The following is a 15,494-nucleotide window of genomic DNA, read 5'->3' on the forward strand; positions in this document are numbered from 1 at the left end:
CGTTCTCACGTCACTGAAATAATTATTTACTTGATAAACAAGAACCTTAGTAACTGACCATATTAGTCATTCGGTGACAAATACTGCCAAACGAACAACACAGACATATGTGTATTCAGAAAAGGCGTGGTGATAAAGAACTTACCTTGTCATATAGTTGTTGAACAATATTTTTTTTATTTACATAATTTTCTTATTGAAATAGATAATACTTACGTACAAAAATAAATTGCGAAATAAGTTAAAATTGGAATGTAGCCAGCTTGTACAATAACACAAAACGCGGCAAAAATAATCAGGATTGATACCTAACCGTGCTTGCGTGCAATATACCCTACCACCACTAAACAAATGTACTTTGGATTTAAAAAGGCATCTACATTTTACGAGAGAGAGAATCAATGATAATACATGTCCCATATAAATGCGTTCTTTATGCTACCTAAATATCAATACAATTCATAAAACCCAATGATTAGAGTATACGCAGAAAAATCAGTAGGCAGCGGCTTGGCTCTGCCCCTGGCATTGCTGAAGTCCATGGGCGACGGTAACTACTCACCATCAGGTGGGCCGTATGCTCGTCTGGCTACAAGGGCAATAAAAAAAAAAAAAATTCAAATATTATACATTGTCCATATTTGTGTATTTATAAATCTATATACCTACCTAAATATGTTGCATATGTATGTATTTATGTATGTATGTGTGTGTATGTGTATATTGCAATCTATAGGTATACCGCGTGTAAATTGTCTGCTAATGATTCTTGGAAACCTAATGCTTGCCTGGAAAAGATCTCTCTTAGCGATAAGACCGCCAATTGTGCTTTTTTATATTTAATGTTTCTCTCGAGAGAGAGATCTCTCAAACATTCTATGTTTCTATGCGTTTGGACCTCGGCCTCGCCTGGTCAATGCTACCGTCCACCTTGAGAATAATAACGAAATGACAATAATTGTATTGATAAATTTGGTAACTGCATTCATGTCAATTGAAAGTACAAAATAATGATTATTTGTATTTTCTTATAAGAAAAGATCCGGAAAGTTCTTAAGTGGCGACCGCGTACCGGAAGACGTAGCTTGGTTAGGCCTCCCACAAGATAAACCGACGATCTATTGAGGTTTGCGGAGATCCGCTGGATGCACGCAGCGTAGGATCGATCGTTGTGGCGAGGTTTGGGGGAGGCTTATGTCCAGCAGAGGACGTCTGTGTGCTGATAGAGTATTTGGCATTTCGTGATATCCCTCATTCCCGATCCTGCGGACAGAATGGAAAGCAGTCGACGTCGCCCAAAACACGTCATCTCGGATCCTCCCGATCCACTAACGGCGCTTTTAGGTACTTCGGGCACCGGTCACCGTTCTCGTCGAACTCGTCGCTTGCGACGAAGAGCTCGACGAGTAAATTAACTCTCAGATACAGCCCACTGAGTTTCTCGCCGGATCTTCTCAGTGGGTCGCGTTTCCGATCCGGTGGTAGATTCTGCGAAGCACGGCTCTTGCTAGGGTTCGTGTTAGCAACGTCATCAGGTTTGAGCCCCGTGAGCTCACCTACAAACGTTAGGGTTACGCTGAAATAGCCCCTAAGGCTATCAGCTTAGGTAGGACAAAAAAAAAAGTGATATGCATCTATGTAATAATAAAAAAATTATAATAATTAAAACTACCTGTACCTACGAAAAAAGCCCAAGTTGAACAACCTGCCAGACCTCAAGACGCATTTAGTTCGGTTTTACAAAAATCTAAATAAAGTCTAAGGTATCTTTTTAGTAAAATATATATTAAACACATTTGCTTTAGAAATTAAAAATAACTACGGAATCAGACTGAAAACGTTTCAATAAAAATTTAAATCAGCATTTCTAGTTCTTCCTCACAAACTGGATCATTTTAATTTTTTTTATCGTGGAGGAGTTCTGATTACATGCTGTAACAGAGAACGTCTAATGGCAGAAATAAAACAATGTTAAAGTTTTAATTTCATAATATTTAATTAAAAATACTAAACTTTATCTATCAGCCAAATAGAAATATTAAAAGTTAAAGCAAAAAAAAAAAAACACTCCAAACAAAATCGAACGAAGTCTATCATGCCTTTAACTTCATCCTTCCCTTTACGAATCAGTCCCCGGGGCCGTGAACGGGTGGTAAACAAGGTCAGACAGCCGTGACGATTGGAACGTGTCGCGACAGCTACACGACACCTGAACACCTTAATCCTGTACCACTTAGGATTTCCCAGAAATCGATGTTAGCAAGACTGCTCGCTATAGAGTACTTTTCCAATAAATACGGAATGAAGAAGTTGATGTTTTTGGGGTGAAGCTTGCTTCGGCAAGACATTTTCAAGGTCAAAAAATGTATATATTAGAGAATTAAAAATAATCTAGAGCGTTTTCTCGTGAAACTGTCGGAAATTATAAATAGATGTTTGCTTTTCTTCAGTTTTTACTATTCGCAGAGCGCATTTTCTTTTTTGACATAAAAAAAAAACATTTGAACGATTCTAACCAAGCTAGGATATTCTGCTGTATTAAGAGTACCGGAAAAACCCAAAGAAAACTGATAAACCCGATACTCGAATGTCAAATTATGTTTAATTCTTCAAGAATCAAATTTTTTTCTACATAATTACTGTTAAAACGAGGTATTGCACGGGCATACTGGTGGTAGGACTTCTTGTGGGTCCGCGCAGGTGAGTGCCACCACCCCGCCTATTTCTGCCGTGAAGCAGTAATGCGTTTCGGTTTGAAGGGCGGAGCAGCCGTAGCAACCATACTGAGACCTTAGAACTTATATCTCAAGGTGGGTGGCGCATTTACGTTGTCTATGGACTCCAGTAACCATTTAACACCAGGTGGGCTGTGAGCTCGTCCACCCATCTAGGTAATAAAAAAAAGCATGTACCTACCATCAACCTTACCAAATTCTGCTGCGTAACAAGCATACCTGCTAATTAAAAAAAGGAAACAGGTGATATATGATGCAATTGAGAGTTCAACCTCATATCTCAAGGTAATATTCGCGTATAAACGTGTACGGATCCCGGTAATCACTTATTACTAAATCCAGTTATTCTAAGCTGTGATTTTCGTTAGTAACATGATTAAAATCGACTTCTTGAAATATGTTAATGGTCATATTACGAAAACCTGCATGGAGCACAAAAAGTAACTTGATCAAGTCTCATCACATTTAACTTATCTACTTAGCAACGCGTAGAGGACAAACATATATATCGTCATTGTTTTTTGTTTTTAATTTATTTATATATAGTTTCAACGCGATTGAACCACACCGACGTCTTATCTACCATAAACATGAAAAAACGTAATAAGTACAAATGCTTTTTTCGATATTAGTCAAAAAAAATATATTTGTGTACAAAATTATCAATTAAATAATAATTCAATTAAACGGACTGAAAATACCCGTACATGACGTACTTTGACGGAAAATGACAACATGTATTATCTTATCTTGTACCAACCAGTAAATGCTCGTGGTCTCTTACGGACCTGAGGCTAGGTGTAAAATTGTATATATTTTTTTATTGCCAAGCAGGTAAACGAGCTTACGGCCCACCTGATGTTAAACGATGACCAGAAATGCCAGGAGGAGGGCCAAGCCGCTGCCAACTACTGACGGAATACAATTCAAACATGGTCTTCAATTATGTGGTTTTTACCAGAGCGCTTGGATATTATATAATGTGAACACAGCTTGAGACTGATGATAGGGCGTCTTGTGAGCCCACACGGGTAGGTACCACCACTCTGCCTATTTATGCCGTGAAGCAGTAAAAAGTGTCGATTTGAAGGCTGGCACAGCCGTTGTAACTATGTAACTGAAACTAATGTTCCAAGGTAGGTGGCGTCGTTTAAGTTGTTGATATCTATGGCCTCCGGTAACCGTATAACATCAAATGGACTGTGAGCTCATCCACCTATCTAATCAATAAAAAAAGAAATGAGGTCGGCTTTTCAATTGTAAATTAGGAGTCTCATCCAATAAAACTGAAAGAGTTGCTGTTTCAAGGAAATAACACACGTACCTCGTAACATTACCATTAAAAAAATCCTCCTAAAAAGTCATCCTATCAACCAATATCCAAAATAAATTATCGGCTGTCACATAACGATCCTTATGTAATTTAAAAAAACTCAAGCACCAACATTATAAAGCTTAGAAATTAAGATTTTGTATTTACCTATATTATATAAATTAACATAATTTTTACATTTTTAAAGCGATATTTGTTTAACTGTTATTACGTATAAAAGAAGAAGACGTATAAGACGAAGACGACCTTATCCTACTAGGTGGGGTCGGCGCAGCTAATTTTCCTCTTCCATTCCCCTCTATCAACCGTCATCACAACACTCGCTCCTCTCTCTCTCTCTCATATCGTCATTCACACACACCATCCATGTCTTCTTCGGTCGACCTCTCCCTCTACCTTCAATGGCGGATCCATGGGGGTCATGACCACCCCCTGTGCTGGTTCCTGGTAATTGAATATCATGATTTTATGTATATATTTTGTCACCATACAGATTTTATGTAACTACATACCTTCAATATTTAATTAATTTAATATAATATAATAACTTTGTATAATGGCAAACGCTTGGGAACGAACGCATCTAAATTTGACTATGTGGCCCCCTCATGGCGCCAAAGCTGGATCCGCCCTTGTCTACCTTGCACTACCATTTCCATACATCTCCTAGTCACATGCATCTTCTCTCTACGCAGCACATGTCCATACCACGCTAACCGTCCGCTCTTAAATTTGTTGATCTTCAGGGCTACTTTCACACTTCCTCTGATATACTCATTCTCTATCTTGTCCTATATATAACAAATATGTAGTTACAAATTTATTCTACTGAGGGCTTGATGTGTTCTTTGATACTTTGATACAGACTCGAATGTTTTATATTATGGTTTATTACCATAAAAAAACGCTATGTATATTTACATTTTGTACCAATGGAATGTATTAGTTTGAATGTAACTGCAATGATTCAAAGTACTAAGTTATTTTTCGAGGTGAATACGTTTCTTTGGGCGAACGATAACTCGATACCTAATCAACGATAAGACAACATGGGTGATAGCGCTGGACATACAGGATGTTTATTTTAATTCAATAATATTTTGTTTAGTTCATAAAACAAATTTCAATTTACGATAAAATACATATATTTTATTAAATATTAGAAACTCTACCTATCTCCTATTAATGGGGAAGTGCCGAAAAAAATAATCACAAATTATCATTTCCCGACTGCGATACGATAAATCGCATTTGTTACAAATAAAAAAACATTCCTTTATGCATACAATAACAATGTGAGGCATCACGGCTGACGTAAACTTTCAAAAAAATTTCAAGTAAATCGTAGGTTCAAACTTTAATTTTGAACTATAAAACAAAAATCTTCCACCTGTATATTTATTTTTGAATGGTGAAACACACAAAGTATTGTCAGCTTGCACTATCTATCCCATCGCTCACATACGTGCAAGAGAATTTGTAAAAAAAAAACATATATTTTAAATATATTTCAACGGTCAGTATGTTGTTGGCCGCAATCGATCTATAGTAATATTCTGGTGCTGTTTAGTATTCAGTTCAATGTTGTACGTGGAAATTCTGTAACATGTGAACGCCATTCGCACTCATGGATTTTGGTACGTTTAATTTTGTTTACCGATACATCGCACTAAGCCTATTCACATAGATCATCGTAATCTTATCGGAGTACAAGTACAGGCCTAAGTATTTGTAAAAGACACCAGAAATTATATCATATAATGATTTATATATGTATTAACGATTTTGTGAATACATATACATTTGAGAAATAGTATAAAAACATGAATGATTCTTTACTATTTGCACACGTCATTACGGATCCTCCCGATCCATTAGCGGTGATTTTAGGTACGACAAGCACCGGTCAACGTCCTGGTCGAACCCCTCGCTTGCGACGAAGGGCTCGACGAGCGAATTAACCCATAGACACAGCCCACTGAGTTTCTCGCCGGATCTTCTCAGTGGGTCGCGTTTCCGATCCGGTGGTAGATTCTGCGAAGCACTGCTCTTGCTAGGGCCAGTGTTAGCAACACTCTGGTTTGAGCCCCAAAAAAAAAATACTATTTGTCATTATTAAGGTTTACCATTTTGCGAATCTACATTTATTTGATATTTGATAATTTTTGAACTTATCTTCTTTTAATTTTGTGAAATACATATATTAATGTACTGTTTTGCGTATTTTACATTCATTGAAATAATATAAAAAATCATACACATTGTTGGTTCATTATTCAACGTCAATGCCAGACAAGTTTAAAAATTCAAAAACAAAGGCTATTTATTACTTACTGTACTTATTGCGTCTTCTTAATAACAATATAATATCAAACAATTAGATTTGAAAATTAAAATTACAACAAAAAAAAAAACTTCATGCCCCTACCTAGCAATTTAACAACCTAACCTAATTAACAATTTTACAAAGATGATAAATATGTAATTGATCCAACAATATTATGCCGTCCGATTTGCGACAACTAATTAAATTATATTTTAATGTTCTAGGAGTTTTCAGAACCAGACTACTGCTCTGGCTTTTGCCCGGGATGGTGACTGGTGGATTGGTTCGCCGAACGACTGATGAGCAAGAGGAAATGCCCTGCAGTACTTATACCCTAAACGGACTAATCTATCTCGACTGCAATGAGAGAGGGCTTAGTGAACTACCTGAAGGCTTGAACTATGAGGCAAGTATTTTGACCATAAATTTTAAAAGTTTATACAGATCCCAAATGTGTCCCAGTAATGCCAGCGATACAGTGTCTTTTAGAGGTATAAATTATGGTATTATCTATCTATCTATCTATATATATAAAAATTAATTGCTGTTCGTTAGATTTGGCTAATTTTGGTCTTGAATAATTATTTGTGAAAGTCCAGAGAAGTCGTCGTGGCCTAACGGATAAGACGTCCGGTGCATTCGTGTTGAGCGATGCGCCGGTGATCGAATCTCAGGCGGGTACCAATTTTTCTAATAAAATACGTACTCAACAAATGTTCACGATTGATTTCCACGGTGAAGGAATAACATCGTGTAGTAAAAATGAAACCCGCAAAATTATAATTTGCATAATTACTGGTGGTAGGACCTCTTGTGAGTCCGCACGGGTAGGTACCACCCCCCTACCTATTTCTGCCGTGAAGCAGTAAGGCAGCCGTTGTAACTATACATGAGACCTTAGAACTTATATCTCAAGGTGGGTGGCGCATTTACGTTGTGGATGTCTATGGGCTCCAGTAACCACTTAACATCAGGTGGGCTGTGAGCTCGTCCACCCATCTAAGCAATAAAAAAAAGAGAAGGTTTTAAAGGTAAATAAATATGAAAATGCTCAGAATGAAATAAAAATAACAATTTCGTTTTTCCTTTGATGTGTCCCCCCGTCGGACGGATTCCTTTTGTTTGTTTTAAGTTTATTTTATACAAAAGTTTAGGTCTATTATTTATCGATTGAGGCACTACGAAGTCTGCTGGGTCAGCTGGTTTATTTAATGAAAAAAATTACATTACTTATTATTTAAATAAGTTATTATTACTAACGATACATTCATTTATGCTGATCATAATATGTAGGGTCCTATTCAAATTGACGTTTCCTTTTATTTCAGTCACAAGTGCTCATTTTAACGAACAACAACTTCGCAACGTTTCCGTCGCAATTGGAAAGCTTCTCGCGCGTGCAAGTATTGGATCTATCCGGTAACCATTTGAACGTGCCGTTGCCCAGCTACATAGAAAATTGGACCAGCCTAAACACGCTTAATTTATCGAACAACAATTACGAAAGTTGGCTAAACGATGGCCGCCAATACAAATTCAGAAGACTGGATCTGTCGAGGAACAAAATAAAAAACATTGAAGAAGATTCGTTCAGTGGAATGACCAATTTGTATTTCTTAGATCTCTCTGAGAATAGAATAAACGAGTTCTCTCCGAAACTCCTTACGGCGGCAAAAAGTTTGAACACACTCAGATTAAGTCGAAACTATTTGTCTGAATTACCGAAATTTCAATCGAATTCCCTGAGGAGTCTTCATCTAAGCTATTGTTTGATCACAAACTTACAGGTCGATTCTCTGTCAGAAATGACTTCGCTGCTCGAAATCGACCTATCTTCGAACCAAATTGAAAGCATACCAGATAATTTTTCGTCCAACACTCTCCAGGAATTGGACTTGAGCTATAATGAAATTGGCTCGCTAACTGACCGCACGTTCTCGTCACTACCCCACTTAGCGGTATTGAACTTGAGAGGGAACGAGTTCAGGGAGGTTTGGTCCACCTCACACTTCGCCTCGAATCCATTTCTGAGGGAAGTCCACGTGAAGGGAAACCGATGGAACTGCGAAGGCTTTAGCGTTAATCTTTTGCTCACTTACGAGTTCCTCACGAAAGAACCTTCGAAAATTCACGATAGAGCTTCCCTGATTTGCTACGCGCCATCGAACGTGACTCAGCTGAGTTGGCAGCAGGCGTACATACAAACATGGCACCCCAACGCGTCTACAGTTGAATCTTATACGACACTGGCAGCTATGGTCGGTATTATCATTGGTATAGTGGTGACATCGTTAATTTGTCGGGGCATAATTGCTATAAACAAACCGGATCCTCCGAGGCCTGAAACTGAGACGACTATTGTGAATCTCAACGGAACGCCACAATCGCGGGCCGAGTCGGTCGTGATGAGAGTGCCTCTGCGTGATGAGGACCTGCCTCCGACGTACGACGAGGCTCTATTGATGCCGCGATTGAATTCGTCATTCCATTCACTGCCCGATTTTGTGGACGATGAACCTAGTCAACGTTCTCGGAGGTCAAGATCTATTGGAGACCTTACGGAGCACAGGCCAAGAGTGAGCGATCGGCGGTCTGTGAGGCGAACCGTCGAAATACATATAACCTGATGTGTTATTTGTTTATCTTCATTTTCATTCGATAATTGACGGATTCGAGTATTTTCTGTCAGCGAAGAACGTAATAAAATTAATTTAAATTATAAAAACATTAGGTAAATGAATATGTATAGTGGGTATAATGTGATCGTCGAATTCTTGACATGTTCCATATGTTACAATATGTTGTAAAAGTTTTTATATGAATATTTGCTTTTGTTAGTTTTATTTTAAGTGCCTATACCTAAATGTATTTTAGCGTTATTTTAGTGTAAAAACTCTTTTGTATGTGCATTTGTTGTGTGTCGAGTGATTGTTAGAGTATTAAAGGATTTTTTATTTATTTTAAGTTTACATAAGAATGCATGCACGTTATTTATTTATATTAAATTTTAAATTAACAATTTACCATAGATTAATTTTCGTACAGCGTCAAACACATTTAATACCGCCTACGTTCTATACCCATTCCTAGCCTTTGAACTGCCACTTATAGTCTGTAAAATGTAGCTTGATACGCGGGACAGTTGGCAGTGAAATTCTAGAACTAGGTTCTGTTAGAAAAAGGCGAATATCAAAAAACGTAAAAAAATATTAAGGCAATCTCAATTATCGCTCTGCGGACTTTCCTGCATATGTATTAATTATTACGAATGCGAAAGTTTATGAGGGTGAGAAGATGTTTATTTAAATATTTTTTTCGTTCACGCAAAAACTACTGAACGGACTTTGATGAAACTTCATCGTGTTGTAGTTCCATGGAGTTAATAAGTACCTACAATAGAAGAATAGTTAGAATAGTAACTCTATGGTTAAAACATATGCCGATAGACATTAGGAATGTTCTAAATTAATCACGAAAAAGTGGGTGAGTATTTTCGAAAATGAATATAATGAAATCTGGATTATAAAACGACATCAATCACATTTATAATGTAATACATTACGTTAAATAAGTCTCAATTTAAACCTGCTGTTTATTTTTAATTAAAGTAGTTTTTCAAATGACCAGCGACATCTATTGTTAAAACGATGATATAGCTCTGACTAAACGGGCGCCGAAATAGGAAGCACATTTTTGATTGTTGTCCCTGGGCTTTGAATTATGAATAATAGATGGCGCTGTTAAATATATTTTCAAAATAATTAATACAAAAAAAACATGTTACAAATTAACGTTCCAACTGCAGTATTATGTAAACAACGTAATCGTTTTATTAAGAAGCTGTGAATCAATTTATTTAACTGATCTTCAGCTTTTATTACAACCTAATCAAACTAGTAGTCATTGTAGTCAAGATAATAATAAATGTATTATCTTTGCTCGAGACTCGACATTCGATTTGCTGACATACTGTATCATCGTTGTATCGATTACGTAAATTACTTTAAACGGAACATTCAAAAGAAAATATAATAGTACACTATTCCTTTTAAAGCCAAACGATCTATAGCTTTAAAAGAAAAAATGTCTTAAAAACACTAACAACTCGAAGTGGCATAATCTCGTAGGTGCTCGTAATTGGAAGAATAGTAATTTGTGTAATTACCTACCTGGTAACACACATTTGTTTTTATAATTTTTAACTCACTTAATTCTGAAGTTTCGATCGTGTACATCAGTCATCATTACAAAAACCAACTGACTAGTGCAATTCTGCTAAATTTATTAAATTCATTCAGTAAATAATAGACGAAAAGAGTATATTACATATTTATTCGTCGATTATACATTTTTTAAATTAGGAATTTAGTCACATTTTCAAAATTAAACCTGCTTAATCATAAATAATTCTATGAAGAATAGTCCTGCGCACCTACTGACACTACAGTAAGTATATAATTTCGCCATTCTTATCTCTTATCCATTGATAAAAAGTCACAATCTGACTCACACAATGCAGTCGCAGTCCAGCGTACGCACGTCTTAAAAGCAAAAATAACTGTGAAGAAATACTATATTACGCCCAAAGGAAAAAACGGAGGCAACAAAAACCGCCTTTATCTTAAGGATTATATGGATTACAAAACTGAAGTCACTACAATAATAAGCACTCTTAGTATGTCAAGCAACATACTTTGTTACGAAATATGAATAAAACACCCTAGAGTTGTGAAACAGCCTTAATTACGAAAAACTGGATAACTAGGTAAGTGACAGAAATACTTCTAAGAAATTATCGAAAGAACTTTATTTATTTGTACTATGTTTACTAGGCCATTATAGGTAAATGTATGAAAATTTTATTACTTACGGTGGTCATTCAAAAAATTATCTCAGTTGACGATTATTCATGATATAAGCATCTCTATCGAAACACCTCTTTAGATTAAAATCAATTTTAGCTAGAACATCCTTTATCTTGTGTTAGGAGGCTGACTAATAACTAAATCACCCAACCAGGTCGTGAGGTAATTCTATGGAATAATAAAACAGGTGCGGTGGTTTGTTACGACCCAAATTTCACATCCCACCAACCTACAGCCACTATCAAAAACTGATAACAAAGATAAAACTGTTGTATTCGTTCTGACATTTATTTAGGTTTAGCCGAAATGAATTGAATTAACAATACGTTATGTGTCGTAAACCTTTTAGGTAACACAAAACGTGTTGGGAATCCAAGACAAATTAATCGTGCAGGTGTCAAATGTATTGTTATAATTATTTTTCCTGTCGGGATTATTGTGAAATCGATTTCACCGTTACCTTAAAATATCTTATTGCAGACAGTAATGAAAGCAAGGCGTGATGTTACGACTGTCCAGCGTATGGATTATTCTGATATCATGGAATTTGTTAGCGCTTGCAAGAAGCTTGGATGACGATGACAAAACCATAGGAGATTTGTGTTTTCTATGCAGATGTAATCTAGATAAAACTGATATTGATTGTTCACGTAGAGGCCTCACGGACATCCCCAATGGATTGGGATTACAGGTAAGTTGACTTATAGAATTCTTTCATTTAACTCATTCATAAAGACATTTTTCATGCTCACTGCTACATGTTTTCTTTCACAGGTGACCAAACTGAACATTTCGAATAATGAGTTTACAAAATTTCCCGAGTCTCTGAGCAGACTCCACAACCTCGTGAATTTGGATATTAGCAGCAACCAATTGAAGGGATTGCCTGACAATGCGCTTTACAATTTAACAGCGCTCGAAGTGCTGAATTTATCAAGAAATTACTTTGATTCGTGGCTTAATTTGAATCCGAACGATGTACTGCTCCCGGCTACACACTTGAAAATTCTGGACCTGTCGTTTAACAAATTTCAGACTATGGGCAATTTGGCCAATCAAGAATTATTGATCAGCCCATCCCTGGAAACGTTAATATTAGATCATTGTGAAATAAATTCCATACATGGTAGGTCTCCATTAAGTGGTCTGATAAACATAAGAGTTCTAAAGTTGAACTTCAATCCTTTATTGAGAATACAAAATTTAATATCGTCATCCCTGAGGAGTCTTTTCGTTAGTAACTGTGAGCTGACCTCATTAAATCATAACGAGTTGATGTTCTTACCTTCGTTGACTCATTTAAAAATGTCAAATAACTATCGTCTCGAGTTAGCGTCTTCAGCGAACAATTTGTTTTCGCAATCATTGAAATATATCGATATTTCATACTGTAATATTTTGCAACCGAACCTCAAGGGGTTCCCTAGTTTGCGAAAAGCTATCCTAAATCACAATATGGTTAGGTATTTAGAAAGTAACGCTTTTGCTAACAATACAGAATTGGAATATTTGGATTTGTCCAATAACAACATTGCGTCGCTTAGATACGATACGTTTCGAGGACTGAAGATGCTGAAACACTTGGATTTATCTTGGAACGAAATCGCTGTGATTCCAGAAGATAGCTTATTGGAAATGCCGTCTTTGACGCAATTGAAATTATCCAGAAATTACCTGTCGAGAGTTGGTCACTTGAGATCAATGTCTGTAACGATTCTCGATATGAGTTCATGTGAATTAAATACAATCGGTAAAGATTCACTGGAGGGCTTGCAGTCGATTGTTGAATTAGATTTGTCTCAGAATCTGCTGTCTTATATTCCGGATAGTATTTCTTCGAACACTTTGAAATACCTTAATTTGAATTATAATCGAATTAGCAGCATCAATAATTTAACGTTTTTCATGTTGAATCGGTTGACTAGCTTAAGCGTGGTCGGTAACAGATTCACTATGATCTGGCGGAGATCGTTTTTCGATTCCAATCCATATTTGGAAAGACTGGATTTGAGTGACAACATGTGGAGATGTGATTGCTCCGATGAGAACATGAGGGACTTTTACGACTTTGTCACTTTAGAACCAAATAAAAAAGAAGAATCGTTCAATCTTATATGCAATAGTCCGGCTAATGTGAACACGCAGACGTGGCTCGAGGCGTGTTACTTTACTTGGAATCCCACCGAAAAAACCGCTAACGCAGACACTTTAATATGGTTTATTGTTGTCATGATCATAGGCTTGTCCTTGTGTATATTATTAGTGAGCGGAATCCGAAGTTCGATGAAACGTCGTCTTGCCGCCATACAAGCAGAAAGGGAAAGGCAAGTGGAAGAAGCTAGAGACAGATTGAGGCAAATGAGAATACGTGCGGAACAGGAAGCGTTATGTAATACACCAGATCCACGTGATTTGATCGCGCCACCGTCGTACGATGAAGCTCTCTCGATGCCAAAACTAAATGTATCGTGTCACTCTTTGAACGAAACCGGTTCAGGAAAAACCAGGAGAAAGAGAGGGAGAAGGAAAACGAAATCGAGTGGTGATCTATTAGAAGAAACTGACAGGAACGGTGATGCACCCGTATATGATGATTTAGAACTAACCGAGACCCAAGAGGAAGATAGACAGCGGAGGCGTCGTAGAAGAAATAGAAGGTATGGCAGTCACGAAATAGCTGAGTTGGATCAATCACCAGGTGCTCGGCGTCGGCGAATGTCTGAATATATTGTTGAAAACGATGATAGTGTTATTGTGGAAGTTCAAGCGCAGTTAGAACGACCCCTTCGCCCTAGAAATCGACGGTATTCGATTGATGATAATGATGTCAGGGAAAGTGACTTTTAATTTTTTTTTTATCCAATAGACAACTAGCAAAGTAAGAATAATGTGAAATTTGAAATAAATATTTATGATAGTTATCTTTTACTAACTTTTTTTCTTTCAAATAAACTAATTACATTTCAAAACAATAAACACAAATATTACTATCAACATGTGTATAGCTAGAGCTCTCTATTGTTATTGTGTACGCAATTTTTTGTTAAATATTATTACAATAAGTATACAACAGTTTTTAAATGGATTAATTATAATTATCCACATAGGTACCAAATTGCGGATAATCGCTAGACATTTACTAACGAAAGAAGAGCAAAATAGCAGAAAAACTACATCTATGATACTTATGTAACATTTGTGACTGAGCTAAATTATGTATAATATTTCTATGTGAAAAACATGGATTATACACTTAATAACAGCACTGTTTATGAATAAAGTTATGAAGCCGATGAGTGTTGAAATTTTAAAAAAGACTGCCATCTATTGATAAGTTTTAAAAATAGTTGTGGAGATTAGTTCTAAGTTTCATCAATAGATGTCACTAATACACAACATTAATCTGCAAAGATTATCCTATATTATTATAAAATTAAATATATTCTAATAATTTAATAATTACTGCCAAAACCTATCTATAATTCATGGAAATTTCAGTTAGGTTCTTCTTATTCATCAAACTGTATTACTAATCTTGATCAAACCTTTGATTCTGAAAGTTTGAATTTTTCGATTTTAAAATTAAAAAGAAAATATTAGAAATACTACCTATATATCACTCTGTCCACAACTGGCATCCATTTTAGCATATAAATAGTGTAGTTACGAGCAATCTTCGTCCAACTGCACAGGCTAAACTTGTAATAAATGACAAAATGGACGATTGTGAGTTTTACTCTTGTTTTTTTTTAATATTCCGGGTTGCCAAGTTAGGCTTTTCCTCAACAAGACCACGCAAAGCACTAGTAAGTACTGTTGTGTTCGTATTTTCCGACTAACAATTTTGAAATTTACTGAAACTACGTAGACTTTGAAAGCAATACCAGTTAAGCAGTGACATCAAGAATCAAAGCTAAAGTTGGCGGATAGACAGACGGTGTCGGATTATTCTAGCACTGTCATATCAAATACCAGTTTTCAAATTAACTATTCGAAAACATAAAGATTAATCAAAATCAATTTAGTTTTTCGTTTTCAACAAACCAGCAGAAAAAACGACTGATTTAAGGTCAGATACACACGATCTATTTTTATCAAATGAATTTTTCGAATGCATAAAAAAATATCCAAATCAACGTAGTAGTACTTCGTTTTCAACAAACCAGCAGAAAAAATGACTGATTTAAGGTCAGATACACACGATCTATTTTTAATTGTCATTGTAGACAGACGTA

At 36.2% G+C, this 15,494-nt stretch overlaps 1 protein-coding gene across 1 annotated transcript; it reads left to right on the plus strand.

Moving 5' to 3' along the window:
* The first annotated feature begins 5,465 nt into the window (after window positions 1-5,465).
* On the plus strand, window positions 5,466-14,187 carry LOC101737747 (uncharacterized). Its single transcript, XM_062668486.1, has 5 exons — window positions 5,466-5,705; window positions 6,619-6,800; window positions 7,723-9,015; window positions 11,750-11,950; window positions 12,034-14,187. Exons 1-5 carry the CDS (start codon window positions 5,696-5,698, stop codon window positions 14,104-14,106), a joined length of 3,759 nt encoding a protein of 1,252 aa, XP_062524470.1. The 5' UTR covers window positions 5,466-5,695; the 3' UTR covers window positions 14,107-14,187.
* The last annotated feature ends 1,307 nt before the right edge of the window (window positions 14,188-15,494 follow it).

The sequence above is a fragment of the Bombyx mori genome, chromosome 5 (genome assembly GCF_030269925.1).
Source record: "Bombyx mori chromosome 5, ASM3026992v2".
NCBI lineage: Eukaryota > Metazoa > Arthropoda > Insecta > Lepidoptera > Bombycidae > Bombyx > Bombyx mori.